This window comes from Onychostruthus taczanowskii, unplaced genomic scaffold, assembly GCF_017590055.1.
Source record: "Onychostruthus taczanowskii isolate IOZ18803 unplaced genomic scaffold, ASM1759005v1 scaffold24, whole genome shotgun sequence".
Lineage (NCBI taxonomy): Eukaryota > Metazoa > Chordata > Aves > Passeriformes > Passeridae > Onychostruthus > Onychostruthus taczanowskii.
Window position 1 is genome coordinate 7,855,223 of NW_024499684.1, and position 16,724 is coordinate 7,871,946.

At 37.4% G+C, this 16,724-nt stretch overlaps 1 protein-coding gene across 10 annotated transcripts in view; it reads left to right on the forward strand.

The window, feature by feature from the left end:
- The window catches only part of ATP11B (ATPase phospholipid transporting 11B (putative)), a 64,989-nt gene that overhangs the window by 27,769 nt on the left and 20,496 nt on the right, over positions 1 to 16,724 (forward strand). For all 10 annotated transcript variants that reach the window (XR_005952779.1, XR_005952781.1, XR_005952780.1 and 7 more), the window contains exons 11-27: positions 707 to 857; positions 2,859 to 3,056; positions 3,328 to 3,486; positions 3,761 to 3,933; positions 4,315 to 4,383; positions 5,319 to 5,392; positions 5,478 to 5,581; positions 5,738 to 5,919; positions 6,642 to 6,845; positions 7,106 to 7,259; positions 9,895 to 9,997; positions 10,232 to 10,377; positions 11,183 to 11,242; positions 11,520 to 11,647; positions 12,464 to 12,602; positions 15,838 to 15,903; positions 16,187 to 16,290. Coding sequence is in view for 7 of the 10 variants with exons in the window: in XM_041405695.1 (XP_041261629.1) it covers positions 707 to 857; positions 2,859 to 3,056; positions 3,328 to 3,486; positions 3,761 to 3,933; positions 4,315 to 4,383; positions 5,319 to 5,392; positions 5,478 to 5,581; positions 5,738 to 5,919; positions 6,642 to 6,845; positions 7,106 to 7,259; positions 9,895 to 9,997; positions 10,232 to 10,377; positions 11,183 to 11,242; positions 11,520 to 11,647; positions 12,464 to 12,602; positions 15,838 to 15,903; positions 16,187 to 16,290 (2,214 nt within the window). In the remaining 3 variants the exon portion in view is untranslated. The remainder of the gene's footprint in view (positions 1 to 706; positions 858 to 2,858; positions 3,057 to 3,327; positions 3,487 to 3,760; positions 3,934 to 4,314; positions 4,384 to 5,318; positions 5,393 to 5,477; positions 5,582 to 5,737; positions 5,920 to 6,641; positions 6,846 to 7,105; positions 7,260 to 9,894; positions 9,998 to 10,231; positions 10,378 to 11,182; positions 11,243 to 11,519; positions 11,648 to 12,463; positions 12,603 to 15,837; positions 15,904 to 16,186; positions 16,291 to 16,724) is intronic.

Genomic DNA, 16,724 nt, shown 5'->3' on the forward strand with positions numbered 1-16,724 from the left:
CAAAGTGGAAATATCCAAGCTTGCTCCTGCTTGCAGGATAGGCGTTACTATGATAGATATTTTTATTGAGTCTCATGATTTATTTTAAAAGGAAAAGGAGGTCTGATATGTTGCCTTCATTCCAGTTACTAAAAATCTGAGAGTCCCCTGGCATTCTTGTGCAAATATATAGCTACATACAAGCAACTGTATGTAGCACAAGTTCATGAAGTTCAGTCATCAAAGCATGGGTAGGAAGGATGGTCTGGCTAGTTACAGAACAAAAAGCAGGTGTGACTATCCTGCTGTAGCCTGGCCTGGGTTAAATGTTCAGCTGCACATGGTAGTGCTCTTCTAACTGAGGAAAAAGTGCAGCCATGGATTTCTGCAGTGCTTGGTTATGCTGCCTGCACAGCCTTGCAAGCCCGTTGGGGAAAAAGAGGACCAGTGTGGGACTGTAGGTGTGACACAAGTCAGCTTTTGGGGTGTTCCTGCGCCTTAGTCTAGTCTTCTTGTTGCTATATAGTTTATTTTAGTCAGATGTAGAATTTCTTTCCCATTATGTTGCCTCCTTGTCACATAGAAACTTTACAGCTGTGTCAAGCACAGGCTACACTTACTGAAAATGGTCTAACAAGTTTTTGATCAATTCATGTAAACACACTGTGTCAACAGATGAAGTAAAATAAACTGAAATTTCTTGCTTTATTTTTTTGCCTCTTTATAGGTCCATGAATTCCTTTTTGATTATTTATCTAATAATCCTCCTCTTTGAAGCCATTCTGAGCACTATTTTAAAGTATGCATGGCAAGCTGAAGAGAAATGGGATGAACCTTGGTATAATGAAAAAACAGAACATGAAAGAAACAGCAGTAAGGTAATGTAGTTCTGCCCAGTTGCATATGTGAGGAACACTCAACCAATACACACTCAATGTCATATATATATATGTCTCTAGTCTAGACATGATCCACTTGCAAGTCTCTGTGCTGTTGTTTCAGTGATTTTTGAGTTAGTCCCATGTAGCCTTACCATTGTGTAGAAATATTTCTACCTCTGTTACTGGTTGGACTTTTCCTTCCTTTATGAAAAGATCAGATGTTTTGAGAACTTTTCAAAAGGCTTTGTTAGGACATATTTCTGATGGTCTGTGTTCTAATTATTGTTCTTTAGGATGTCTTTTGTCATTCCATAAAGGAAAAGAGGACGAGGATGGCTGTTCTTGTGTATGTTCTATTGCAGTGATTTCACAGTTCAGGAATTTTGTACATTCTGTGATGTTGAGATGGTTTGGGCAATTTCGTAAGGCTGTAATTTTGCTCAAGCTCCTGCTTGCCTGCTCAGTTCTCTTTAGAGATTGAAGGGATACTTTAAAGTGTCCCTGACATCTGTGGTTCTGAAAAGTATCTCTTTTTTCAATTAGTTGATATTTTTCTGTCTTCTCTTTAATTTTTTTATTTCTGTATGAGTCTGCCTTTGTCCAGAGCAGTTCAGGAGCTTAATCTGAAATAATTGCTATGCAAGTTAGTCTAGCCTGTGGAACCTTTCAGTTCTGAATAGAGCAGGGATAAGTATTTCCTCAATCTTTACATTCCTTTGCCACCAGGAATGTAGAGAGCCATGTGTGTTTCTGCAGTGTCATTCTCCTTCTGTCATGTCTTTGTTTTTCTGTCTCCCATGTTGACTTGCACAATCTGCTTTGAATTTCTCAGCATGCTGACATCCTTACTCGGAGTGCTTTCCCTGTCCATCTCCTCCTGTGTGTGCAGATTGTGATTTCATTGCCACTGATTGAAGAAACTCTCTAACTTAAGTTATTGTCACTACCTCTCTTAGATGAATTACTGCTCTCACTTTCTATCGGTCTTTTCTGGTTTAGTCTGGAAGATCTCTGTAGGCACAGAACTTGCTAAGTTTTTGTCAGCTACTTTAATTATTTATTAAATACTTAGAGCAATGTTCCCTAAAGAGGAAGAACAGACATTATTTAGCTTTGCAAATTGTTGACTACTTTTATGTTTCCTTGGTTTAAAATGTCCTGCACCGATATCTGGTGGAGTTAAAATAGGTGGCCTGGTTTTTGTCATCTCTAGTCTCCCTTGCTCAATATTCAAGTGATGGTAAGAGTCTTTCCAACAATTTAGGTACTGAGTTTGTTGTGCAGATGAAAAAAAGACTGTAGTGTTGCATTTCAGGGTTTGTGAAAATCATCATACCTAGTAAAAAGAGGTTTCTTTCCTGTCACATAGGTGTTGCCTGAAATGTGTGTGTGGAGCACAATGATTTGAAGACACATAAAAGAAATCCACATGGTCCCTTTCTTTTTGTGTGGTCTGGATCACCCAGATCACTGGGGAATGCCAGCAAACAGGAACCCTCTTGACACTTTGCTGTCCTGAAACAACAGAGTGCTTGCAGATTCCTCTGGCAGCCTGGAAAATCACTTGTTTGCCTTCACAATTTAGGGTTCTTTAGAAAAGCTTACATGAATGACGCTGTTTGATGGAATGGGGAACACATTTGATTTCTCAGACCAAACTCTTTCAGAGATAGAAAACAGAATCACCGTGACAGTTAATATTAATTGGCAGCCCTCCTGACAGATTCAGTAGAGAGACAAAATTTAATGAACTTGTGAATTGAAACCTCCAGTCAGAGCTTAAGGCAGACTTTTTGCATCAGTGTGAAGGCGTGTTACTGGGGCAACCTGCAAATGCCTGTATTGTCACTGGAGTGTTGTCTTTCTCGTGTGTGTGGGACTTGGGCTTCTCTGGCTTTCCCAGTTTGTAATTTTTCATGCATATTGAAGCATAATTAAGTCACCATGTTTCACCTGACCACTGTGGTAGTCTTCACTTTTTCTTTTTTTCTTTTGCAGATCCTGAGATTTATTTCAGATTTTCTTGCTTTTCTGGTACTTTACAATTTTATTATACCTATTTCACTCTATGTGACTGTTGAGATGCAGAAATTTCTTGGATCATTTTTTATTGGCTGGGATCTTGACCTCTATCATGAAGAAACAAACCAGAGAGCACAAGTAAATACTTCAGACCTCAATGAAGAATTGGGACAGGTAAAAAATATGTTGTATGTTGGGTTTTTTTCACCTATTTTCTACTTAGTTTTTAATATTAAAATTTGTTACTGTGGGCTTTTTATTACTTGTGATACGATTTCTGATTAATTTTAAAATAAGGTATAAAGACCTGATGGCAGAAGTTAAAATTCTTATATGATTAAAAAAATCTGTGTGATAGAAAGTCTGAGTGGAGATTATTGTATCTTTTTTCTTCTAACAAGTACATGCAATTCCAAGTTTGTTTTTTTGTTTTATTTTACAAAAGGTAGAATATGTGTTTACAGACAAAACTGGTACATTAACTGAAAATGAGATGCAGTTTCGGGAGTGCTCTATTAATGGCATAAAGTACCAAGAGGTCAATGGTAAACTAACTCCAGAGGGATTTTCTGAAGATTCTCCAGATGGAAATAGGCATGGTTTGGTAAGACTCTTTGGTTTTCCCACCATTAGTCATCCTAGTTTGAAAGTGTTTTATTTCAGAGATATATTCTTGTACCATTAGCTTAAAAAAAAGTCCAACCCAAACATAAATCAGAATTTCTGAATAGTTTGAAGCTTTCAAGTGTCACTGAACAAATAATATTTATTAAACATGTTGAGATGGGATTATTTAACATGAAATGCTTCTTCCTTAAGTGTGTTCAAAACTGGGTTGATATGTAAATGCTACAAATCAAGTTTTTTCTTTCTTCTAGGTGAAAGAGGAAGAGCTCTTCTTGAAAGCAGTTTGTCTGTGTCATACAGTGCAGATCAATGCAGATCAGACAGATGGTGCTGATGGTCCCTGGCATGCCAATGGAATAACATCCCCCCTGGAATATTATGCTTCTTCCCCTGATGAGAAGGCTTTGGTGGAAGCTGCGAGCCGGTGAGCAGCACTGCCAGGGCTGTCTGACACAGGAATTGTCTGCAAGGGCAGCCTTACAAATGGCTCAGGACACTGGTGAACACCAGCACCTGGCACTGTCACCTTACTGGGAAAACATTCAAATGTAAAATACACAAACCCCTGGGTGTATTGTAATGTGATGATTTGAAATATTCATTAAAATACTTGAGAAATTACAGTGGTCAGAGTATGATGTGAATAAAATACTGCAGAAATTGGCATTCTTCGTTTTCCTTCGAAGCAGAGTACAGTAATGGGGTGTAAGAGTCTCTCCTTTTCTTCCCTGCCATCTTCCACTCCCTCCATTAATAGGCATTTTGTCTAAAGTGATAATTAAATGTATATTTTCTTTACTTTTAGGGTTGGAGTAGTATTTACTGGAATTAGTGGAGACAGTATGGAAGTAAAAAGTCTTGGAAAACCAGAGAGGTATTTGTTTTTTTTCCTTGGTTATTCTGATGGCTAGAACAGTAGTGAAGATTAATGTAATGTTCTCCTCTTAATCCTCTTTGTTCATAAGCAAACCTTGCCTTTCCACAGCGTGCTCTGTTTAATGCTTTTCCCTTGATGTCTTCAAGACAGCTTGCATCTTATTCCTTACCAATTGTAGCTGAGATGCAAGAATTTTGTGTGAGTTACTCTGTTGTAGGTGTGTGTTGTAACAGTTTGTATCTTTGCCCATTCCTCAAAGGTTGAGACTGTAGCAGAGTTGGAAAACTGAATTGCTTATTCAAGTCTTGTTTCAGCTCTTGAAATTCCCAGAATCAGTCTCGTTTGTGCATAATCTAATCAGATATTTTAAACTTTTCTAAAATGAGTACAAATTATTAATAACTGTATATGTGCAGTATTCCATAACTCCTTTTACTCATTTGATCTGTGTCAGCTAGTTGGCAGTACTTTGAATTTAAATGTCTAAAATTAATTTGCTAAGCTAGTGGTAACAACAAAAATGAATCTACTTACCAGGGCACACACACTTTTTTGACAGTCTAGATTTTTTACAAATTTGTCAGAAACAAAATGTAGTTTTCAAAGTTATACTTGAAGTAACGACAGAAGGATGAAGAAATAGATGGGAGCTGCTTGTAATTGCCAAATGTCAAGTTACTATTCAGAAAGCTATTTCTGTTGGTAGAAGAACCTTTTATTCTTACAGAATGGAATTAAGCATATATAAATTCATAAAAAGCAATGAACAGTGATTGTTGTTCAGCAGTGGTATCATTGCTTTCAGAGTTTCTATACAAAAATAACACTTTGAGGAAAGGTCTGTGGTGTAAGACTCTATAAGTAATTGTCTTTGGAAATTTATTTCTAAAAATGTTTTCTCCCTGTTCCCTCCTTTAAAACGCAAAATGCAGGTATAAATTGCTTCATGTTTTGGAGTTTGATCCAAATCGCAGACGAATGAGTGTCATTGTAGAGAGTCCTTCAGGTATGTGATCAGAAATTGCACAAGCAGCACTTGAGAACTTTTTGAACAACATTATTTTTAATTTCAGTTCTATTTCATTTTCTAGGGGAGAAGCTTTTATTCACAAAGGGAGCAGAATCTTCCATTCTTCCTCGTAGTAAGAGTGGAGAAATAGATAAAACAAGGATACATGTGGATGAATTTGCTTTGGTAAGTGTATAGGTTTGCCCAACTCCCAGCCTCAGCTGATCAGAAGAAAATTTGTGCAGTATAAGTTGTGACTTGAAGTGAAAAAATTGCTGGTGACACGTACTTGTTTTATCAGAAACTTGTCTGCTCTGAATGTGGTCTTTTATTTTCTTGCAGAAAGGCCTAAGAACTTTGTGTGTGGCCTACAGAAGATTCACACCTGAGGAGTACCAAGAAATTGGCAAACGCCTTCATGAGGCCAGGACTGCCTTACAGCAGCGGGAAGAGAGATTAGCAGATGTGTTCAACTTCATAGAAAGGGATCTGGAGTTACTTGGGGCTACAGGAGTAGAAGACAAGTATGCCATGGATTTACTGCTATCTGCGCTCAAACCCAGCGAGTTTAGGATTATACTTGAAATATGAAGTGTGAAAAGCTCTCCCACTGTGACCAAAAGTTTTGTTCTTCTTTAGTATATTTATCTTTGGATTGATGCAGATTCAAAACAAAACTTGTACCAACTGATTCTGTCTTAATAACGGTGATGTACAGTGTGTTTCATCAGGAGAGATGTCATGTATGTGGAATGGAATAGTTGCAGCAAATATTTCATGGAACAGCATATTCCTTAGGAAAGCTTCTACACACAGCTCCTTTGTAAAGCATTCTACTTGTGCTCTGTATGTCACAGGGTGTGTTGTACACTGAAGTGAGCACATGGGGCTTGAGAAGCTTTTCTTGCACCATAGTAGCCAAGAATTATTGTGGACTGCTTTAAAGCTTCTCAAATGAGGTAACAGTGCCTAGCTTAAAACAAGGTATGCTTCCTACAAATTTTTGATCCCTTAGAAGGATTGAAGTTTAGTTTTTGTTTCATCAAGACCTTTGTTTTGTTGCTGGTAACAGAATATCATTTGCCAGACTATGATTCTCTGAAAATACATGTAACATTGGAAAGGCAGACTTAACTCACCATGACAGGTTACAGTGGTAGCATGGAGTTACAGTATGAGCTCCATGAGTATGAGTTTTTATTTGTGAAGTGTTCAGTTGGTTATTTAAGATTTTTCTTGTTTCTAGACTGCAGGAGAAAGTCCAAGAAACTATAGAAGCCCTCAGGCTGGCTGGTATCAAAGTGTGGGTGCTCACTGGAGACAAGCACGAAACAGCTGTTAGTGTCAGCTTATCCTGTGGACACTTTCACAGAACCATGAACATCCTTGAGCTTGTGCAGCACAAGTCAGACAGTACCTGTGCAGAACAGCTGAGGCAGCTAGCCAAGAGGTAAAATACCTGAGAAGTCACTATCTCAGCTATCTTAGCTTGGGTTGCTTTCATTTTTAAATTTTACGGCAGTCTCTTTGATGCACCTGCCAAAACAAAAAAGTTCTCATAAAAATTATTTATTAATATCATAACAGACTGGAAGAAGTAATCTGTCTGACAGATTAACTCCTTTGCTTATTGTCTGGCTGACAACATACTTTATAGCAAAATTGGAATTTTACTGTTAACACTGGTACAATATTTTTGTGCCCAAATAGAATAAAGGAAGACCATGTTATCCAGCATGGACTGGTTGTGGATGGGACCAGCCTCTCTCTTGCACTCAGGGAACATGAAAAGCTGTTCATGGAAGTTTGCAAAAACTGTTCTGCAGTGTTATGCTGTCGCATGGCACCCCTTCAGAAAGCAAAGGTGAGAATATAGTCAGGATTGCCTTTGAAGTATTTTTGTCATGCTTTGAGGAGGCAAGGATGTCTGAAACTGCTTTGTTTGTTTGGCTGACCTTTTTTGTGACCTCTGAATCCTTGTTAAATTCACATCTAGAGTAGTTCACTCAGAAGTTTCTACATGTGTGTTTGAAAATTTGTAAGTGGATGGAGAAATCAAAATACTGCCACCAAGCTCATCTTTATTCTGCCTCTTGGGTGTTCAGTAAGGCAGTAGCTCTCCCAATCTCCTGCATAGTTTTGCCTTAGCTGCTCCATCACTTCTCCAAACCAGAAAAACTAAATTGAAAATTCATGAACCTGTTAGGAGAAACTGTGCTTCTGTAAATACTTTAAAAATACCCAAGTTTGAGGAAGAAGTAGAAGGGAAGGCAAGGCCTAGTCTCCAGGAAAGGTTTGCCTTAATGCTCTCTTCGACTATAATTTTTCATTCACATATACTGAATTTTATTCAAATACGTGTTGGATAAGATTCAAATTCAGATTTTGTGATTTTTATCTTTTTTTTTAACTCCAGAATGCTAAGTTCTGAGGGTCTATAAGATTCTTTACTTTTGAAAATTTCTCTTCATGAAAAGACATCTCTTTACTTTAAAGCACTAGGAAACCCTTCTGTGAGGTATTAGATGTTCAAGAGGCAGGCTGTTTTACTGTAACAGGAGTGACCTGTTAGCAGGTCATTCTTCATTCCAGAGTTCTCATGCAGTCTTTAGAATCACTTCAGTATAGAACTGTTCACTTGATATAGCATTAGTTTCAGTGAAATGTTGAAAGGAAGTTGCAGCTTAGTTACACTGAGTAAACCAATTTGTTGCATATATCAACTCTACATTCTTTTAGCTGAAATTTTTATCATCCTGTCTCTTTAATGTGCAGTTATTTGTCAGTGTCATGTCCTTGTTCTTATTTTGTCATTTAACTTGATTTATAATGTTTTGTACTGCTTTCCTTAATTCTTTTCCTCACCAGCAGATAATGGAGATTATTTCCTGTCTTGAGTCATGAAGTACAGCAAAATATAATTTTAATTGCAGTGAATTTTTAATTTCAAATATTGAAGTATATAAATCACCAAGACAAATGCCATACAGCTTGAGGGGTAGGGACGGAAGTGCAGAGCAGTTTAGTCTAGTCTTGCACATTATTTTTTGCAGTAGGCAACCTTTTTGTGAGCTTTATTCTAAGATTAAGCTGGAACTCAGCTTATTACTTCCTGCATCTTTAATTATAATGCATGTTAATGTTTGGTTAGTTGTCTCACTACTAATTTTGGTATGTTTTATGACTCAAAACCTTGTTTAAACATCATCATTTCAGTCATTTGGAACTGCTGCTGTTAACATTTGCTAAAGGATTTGTCTTGACCTTTTCACATAGATGTTTGCCTGTCCAAATTACCCAGGCCTTGGGGGTCTCAAGAGGACTGATCTGGGTGATGTTCTGCAGCCTTGTTACCTCTCTAAGGTTGCTTCCTAGGATCTAATACCAAATGTGTTTGAAATAATTACCCCTTAGAAATGGGGACCCTTTAGACTTGAATATTAATACCTGCAATTAGGGAATGTATTCCCACAATCAGGTGGATTTCTCTGACCTGTGGACTTTGTTTAATTACTGTTGTGCTCCTTGTGTGAATTTCCACTTCTGTGACTCAATGTCCTGACGCTGCCAGGCACAAATTACTCCAGTGCAGTTTTTTGTGTCTGTTTAACTTCAGTTAAACAGTTGCTCCATTGATATTTCCACTTTAGGGTTTCTGGAACTAGAGGGGAGAAATGTTTTTTCATACATATTTATTTCCTTGGTTCTGGAAAACCTCTTGATCTGTGATGATACCTTTGCCCGCAGCCCACTTACAACTGAATTAGTGAAGCTTCTACCTTCAGCTAGGGCTCTGTGGGAGGTTAATGAGTCACTAATTCTCCTTAACCAAAAGCCTCATCTAACTAACTCCTTTGTATTTAGAATATTATTGACACTTGTATTGAAGATCTGTTGTCACTGCTCCTCTTCTGAGGATTTTAGGGCTTTGCGCGTCAACCGTTTTTTCCCTCATTCTGTCATTTCTTCTTCTGTTTCTTTGTCAGTTGAGGATGCCCCTTGATGATAATGAAGTTGCTTTAGAAAGAAGCTATTTTCTTAATAACAGCACATTGATCTTTTAGCTAATGCATTTGCTTTTTCAAATTCTTCTTTCACCTTGATTAGTTCCATTAATTATAAATATGAAGAATCTGGGTTTATTAAAGGGAATTAAATCTGTATTATTCTGTAAGTGAATTTTCAGTTTTAAATTTTACTTGACTTCGTTTTGTATGATAAAGCACCAAACTAAGAGTTGTAACAGAACATTGAAATAAGAACAGGAAAATAGGCTCAAGGCAGATACCATATTTAAATCAGGCTTGTGCTCCAAAACAGGCAGCTTTTCTAAAGAAGGAATTAATGTATGCAAAGATGTTTTTTTACCCAAACATGCATGTTCATAAAACATATTAATTATATCTACAGATAGGCTGCTAACTGAGATACTTGGGAATTGGTGACATGGTTTGTAAGTAGAGTGTGTAATCTGAAAGTGTTTCATTTTCCTTTTCCAGGTGGTTCGACTGTTAAAAACCTCTCCGGAGAAGCCCATAACGTTAGCGATCGGAGATGGTGCTAATGATGTGAGCATGATCCAGGAGGCACATGTTGGCATAGGTAACTTCCTTCTGTCTCCACCAGTTGGGGCTTCTTTATTTGAATCAGCATCAGATGAGCAGCTTCCTTTAGCTGTAAGTGTGAGGAATATCTTCCTTTGCAACACTGCTAAAGTCCTTAGTGTTGAAGTGAGGAAAACAGAGCTGTAGCTTCAGATGTATGGTGTTGGGCTTTTTAAACTTCGGTTTTTGTTATATTTGACCTGTTTTGTGTTTTGTTTTCCAAACATTACAGGAATCATGGGCAAGGAAGGAAGGCAAGCTGTAAGAAACAGTGACTATGCAATAGCACGGTTTAAATTCCTCTCCAAGTTGCTTTTTGTTCATGGGCACTTTTACTATATTAGAATAGCAACCCTTGTACAGTACTTTTTTTATAAGGTGAGTTTTTTTCCCAGCAAGAAATTTATTTCAGATCTGAGACTTTTGTTGGCATCAGGTTAAATATCTCTGTTTAAACATGTTTTCTGGGCTGTTTTATCTTTTACAACCAAATGCAGTAGTTTAACTGTGAAGTTGTTCAGTCTTTCCACCTAGAAATAGGCTTTAAATACTGCAGTGAGTTTGTGTAGACTGAGAGGCTGATATATTTGTTTTCTCAAGGCAGGGGTTTTGTTTGTTTGGTTGAAATGCTTTTGGTTTTTTTCACTTGTTCATCAGTTTTCATAACAAGTCAAAACTCACTATCTTTATTGAATTTTATCTGGGATTTCAGCTTTGGCTCCCAAGTCCCTTTTGAAGTTGTTTTCTTTCATTTAATGGCAATAGCATGGTGTTATATTTTGGTTTCTTCTTTGTTTGCTTCCATGCAACAAACTCACATGAGCACGGCACAGCTTTATTGAATAAAATGTGGAAACTATTCTGCAAAGAAATTCTTAAAAAGAAGCTGAATGGGAAAATGAATGGATTTCTTCCACTTAATTACTACTTAGACTCTTGTAGTGAGATGTGCTCATCAAGCACATACAGTAAAGCTCATACTTTTCAGGTTCATTGTCCCAAAGGAAAAACAAACAAAATATCCTCTCAAGACAAGCATCTTGCTTTACTTTGCCAAGTAAAATGCTGAAAGGCTTCATGCGCTCCATGTGTATTTTTAGCAGCTTCTAAGAGGTAGTAATTTTTTAGGGCTGTGGGGCATGTACGAAGGATTAACTATTTCCTTAATTTCTCTTTATTTCAGAATGTGTGCTTTATTACACCACAATTTTTATATCAGTTCTTCTGTTTGTTTTCACAACAAGTAAGTATTGCATGCCTGTCATTTTGTCTGTGAAACACTTGAGGTCCATAATTGATAAAATAGGAGGGTGGCACAAGGAGCAGTAGAGATGTTACACTTAGCAAATACCCAGCTCCTTTTTCTGTATTTGATAGCTGATGTTATTGGATTGTTGTGTGAGTGCAGCTGTTTTCCTAACTAGCCAATTAATGTAACTGATCAATCAATGCTGCTATAAGCGTGCTAATAAATCTTTATCAATTCCAAGGCATAAAATGCTTTTTGCTTTCATTTGCAGACGCTCTATGACAGTGTATACCTGACTTTGTACAATATTTGTTTCACTTCCCTGCCTGTCCTCATCTACAGTCTTTTTGAGCAGCATGTGCACCCGCATGTATTGCAGAGTAAACCTGTGCTCTACAGGTATGTATGTCCTGCATCAGTTCCCACAGAGGCACAAATTGCACAGCAGCAGTGGCATCTGCACAACTCTGAACTTCCTACAATAATTATCTGTAATTTAGGCATTTTTAGTAACTATCTTGAGGAAGAATTGAAGCTACATAATTCTCATCCTAATAGTGAATTAAAAGGAATATTTTAAGAGAAGTGTCTTTTTATGTCAACCATGAGCACTTGGTCAGCTTACATGATTGGCATCCTTCTCCTCCATTACATGTAGGAGATGAAAATCACTCAGACAAGGAGAATGAAAAACTAGGACACCATGATTAGGGGAATCACCACAAAAAATCCTTTTCTAAGAGGAGAAGTGATTTCCTGTAGAATTAGATGTCCTCCCAGTGGTAGCATGTTGCACTGCATACTTTTTGGAGAAAAAAAGAGGTATTTTCATAAAACAGAGATGTCTTCTCTCAGATGGTTCTCTTTTTGTAAAGGTCTTTTAAGCAGAGCAAGGGGTAAGTATCAGGAGATCTGGCTTTTTCTTCCTCTCGCAGTTTCATCTCCAGGGACAACAATTCTAGTTTGTGCTATTCTGAATTTGACCCTTAGAGATCCTGGCCATTGGTGACCTCTCCTTAAAGCAGAGCCAAATCTTGACGGCTCAGGGTTCTTTTTTTGCCCATGACTTATGTATTTTTTTTATAAGTCAGCATTTGTTTAATGTGTCTTGGTGCAGTCGAGAGTTACATTTATTCAAAGCAGTAGCAGTCATGCAGTGTGTATAGCTGATGGTTATGGACAGTATGAAATCCAAAATCTGTTTTATTTCTGCAGAGACATCAGTAAAAATGCCCATCTGGGGTTTAAACCATTTCTTTACTGGACCATCTTGGGCTTCTTTCATGCATTTGTTTTCTTTTATGGCTCGTATCTTCTAATGGGAGAAGACACTTCTCTGCTGGGAAATGGCCAGGTACAGTATCATAAGTGTTATTCTACCACTGTATTTTTGTTGGTATTTCTTAATGCTTTTTTGAAAAATCCTCCTGTGTCCAAAAAATTTTGTTTTCAAGAACTACAATTATCAAAGATTCTTTGTCAGTATTTGTGTGTGCTCTCAAGAGTAACATTTCTTAGCATGGAAATTGTAGGGTGTTGTCAGAAAGCATATGTCCCTGAAGAACATATCTTTCAAGATAATAGATGTATCATTATTGTCTTAAACTTTGTTGTATTTCATAAACTGTTTTGTCAAAATCCTATTTCATAATGTCAGCAAATGAGAATTTATATTCATTCATTCAAAGCTCATTTTGAATTGGACTTAATTGCAATGTCATGCAAGAGAAGCAATGGCTTCTCTTCAAGTAACCATTATAAAGTTAGGATGAAAGTTGACAAAAATCTTAAAGCTTCTCCTGAAAATATTATTTTAATTACTCTGAATTTTTCAAAATTTAGTGGTGCGAGCTGCTTTTAAATTATGCTATTTATTCAGTAAGTGTTTTTAAGGCCATACCTTAATGAAATCATCATACACTAATTTGACACTTTTAAAGATGTTAAACTTCACAGGAAGAATAATTTACAAAAAAGTCTACAGCTTGAACAAAACCATTACAAGTCTGTTTCCTTATTTCCCTTGGTTCTGAGTTACTTAAGTCAATTTAAAACAATTAGATCCCTTGTTAAATGTGGGTAGTAATGGAAAAATACACTTCCTTCTCATTATGCCATACTTAATACTGGCATGAAGAACTTGCCAATTCTCATAGTGCTTGGCAGAGTTGCAAGTTAGGGCATAAGGGACAAAAGCAGCATCCTGCTGAATTCCCAGTGTCACCTGGTGCCAGGGAGTGGGTGTGAGCTCAGGAAGTTTAGTCAGAAATGCAGTGATGTTCAGCCAGGGAACAGAATGGTCCTGAGGGGCTGCAGGCAGAGCTGGTGCAGAGGGAGGAGCAGTGAAGGGGGAGTGGTGCAGCCACCTGGAGCACCAGTTCCATCATCAGATGTTTGGTAAGAATATTAAAATAGTTGTGCTTTAGACTAAAGTGTCTATTTCCAGCTGAGGCATGAGGGTGTCCTCTCTTGTCATTTGTTACAAGCTGTGGGATTTTAAATTCTTGTGAGCCAGTAAAGGTCCTTCAGGACTCTTGTAATGAGGTAATTTTAGACCATGAATCAGTGTGTGTGGTGCATCCGTCTTCAGTTGTCAAAGCACCTCACTTCAAAATTGCTTAGTAAATGTCCATGGGGCAGGAAGAGACTTCTCCCACTGTATTTAGTAACAACTGTTTGGTTTGGGGAATTGGCAGCTGCCCTTTAGCTTCTTATGTGATATGACTTCAAATAAATTCTAAGACTTTTCTGGGTTTTAGTTACTCTGCTTCTCTTATCTTTGCTAAAAGATGTTGATTAGAACTGGTAGAACTGTGTTGCAGTGGAATATCTGCATTGCATAGTTTCTTGCAAATTTAATATGTGCCTGGAAAAGCCAAAATTAAGGGCAAGAGGATTTTGTGTGCTGCTGAAGTGCTTTCTTAAGTCCTCAAGAAGTGATAACCTGTATAGATCTGTGGTACAGGGTAGTGTTAGTGCAAGGCCTCAAGTTTCCATTCCAAGTTCTCAGTTCAGAGCACAGCAGAATAGAAGAGACTGTAAATAATTTGTTAATGCTGGTGCTTTGTTAGGCTTACCTCAACACATTGTGCAACAACTTGATCTTTTAGTTCTTTTTTCTCCCCCCTTTTTCATGCTGTGCATGTCGTCAGATATTGAAACCTAACAGGCAAATGGTAAGAGTTTAGAAGAGGAGGAGATACAAAATATTGTATCTGTTACTTCATAGGATTAAAGGATGCAACATCCACAGTGTAAATGTGTTCAAAAATAAAATGGTGGCAAGAACCTGTTTGTGTTTTGCATTCTAACTCTGTGACCATTGAAAGCAGTGTTAGCAAAGACACTTTCTTTCACAGGTCACTCAGGAGAAGTTTAATTTTACTTTTAAGATGAATATTGCAGCAGTTAACAACAAGCATGTTACTTGTTAACCATTACTGTTGGTGGGACAAGTAAATCCAAGGCTTCAAGAAGGGATGTTATCACAAAGATCTTTAAAATGATCAGTAAATCCAGACTCATGGCTGCCTCCATTTTATACCTTATGTGTAGATGAGAGAAGCAGTTGTGAGATCTGTCCTCAGGCTGTTGGGATTTTTTGTCAGAGCTCTGCAACAAGAACTACAACTGTGTGAATCCCAGTTCTGTGCCCCTGTGCTGTACTGACACATCAGCTCTAGGATGACTCTGGTTGCCTGTCTGCATGTGGTACCTTCCTCCTTGCTTGCTTACCAGTAAACACAGAGTTGAGGATTTGTTCATTGTTCAGTTTGCCAGTGGCAAAACCAGCTGTGAAACAGCCACATCTCCCCTGTAATCTCCCAGCCAGTTCCAGGCTGGACCTGGTGTAGAATGGCAGCCCTGAGTAGCATGTGTGTAGATAGATACAACCTCAGCATCCCTGCTTGATTGTCAGAGCTGAGATTTTATTGTTGTAGACCTTGTTCAGAGTTTTGATCGTTTAATTTATGGGCACAAGAGAAAACAAAAGTGACAGATTTCAGTGTTTCAGAATCAGAGCTTAATTTTATGTTTATTAGCCTTGAAACAAAGTGTCTTTTCCTTAGAATTTTCTTAGTAAAGTACAATGGCACCATTATTTTTGAATTGTATAATTGTGCTTGGGGTTAAAAGTGAACCTTCATTTGATGCTGCATGTTTAAAATTATCTGGAAGTATTTAAACTCAAAAGTGTTTTGCACTTAAAGTGAATACCTTCCACCCAGTATTTCTTTTCTATTGGACGCTTATAATGAATTGATCAAATTAGTGTCTTCATTTCCCTATCATTTCATATTACTTTTTGGCCTTTATTTTTTTTTTCATATTTCATGTAGCCTTTGTGGTGGTTTGTTTTGAACTGAGAAGAAAGATGACTTGGGGGTTGTTAATTATGCTCTTATCATAACCTCTATTTTTTCTAGTAGTTTGTGTTGTATCCTCCTTCCTTTTTTCATAACAATTACTTGTCACAAGCTTATGTCTTATTTCTTTAGTGTAGCTGACTTGAGAAGAATTTAACTTACTGTGAATGCTCTTAACTGATGGTTTTTTCTTCCATGATTTTTGCCTTGCCATTTTCTTAGATGTTTGGAAACTGGACATTTGGTACTTTGGTCTTCACCGTTATGGTTATAACTGTTACGATGAAGGTATGATATCACACTGACTCCTCTTTGGGTTTGGATGTGTAGGCAAATATGTAATAAAGCAGTAGTTTAAAATTTATTCCAAAGTTACTGCTTCTTGAGGGTTCCAGATAAGTGACTTCTATGTTTCATTTCAACAGTGGTTAAAATTTTTCTTTAGTTTTTGTGTGTTACAACAATATTTAATGTTTGGGCTGGGAGTTCATAAGTGTGTTCTAACTGGTATTTATCATTTTCTGTGAAGTGGGTGGAAAGCAGAAGCTCACTGAAATTATCTCTGTTTTAGATGGCACTAGAAACTCACTTCTGGACATGGATAAACCATTTTGTTACTTGGGGATCCATTGTATTTTATTTCATATTCTCCTTGTTTTATGGGGGAATTATCTGGTAAGTGATTCCCCCCCCCCCCCCCCCCTTTTTTCACATGTAATATTGATGAAGCTAAAAAACATTGAAATATTATGTTCTACCATCTTGCTCTGTATTTTGTGACAAGTTTGTGATAAAAAGGTTTTAAATCTAGACTGGCCACTTGCTTTTGGTGATTCTTTGAATAATTTAAGAAGCACTGCTGTGCTGTCCTGTGCTCAAGGACACACAGTATCTGTCTCTGACAGCCTGTAACTACAACGGCATTTTAAGAAGTAAATAGGCTCCCAGAGGTGCTATGTATGTAATAGGTGAATAATTGCAACAGAAATAAAGATGCTGGGGTTTGAATCAGTAAAGTGAAGTATTTTTGCTTGTAATTTGGAGTCTGGAGAGATAGAGTCTGAGAGAAGAGATTGATTCTCTGCAGCACAATTTAAAACTAAATCAAA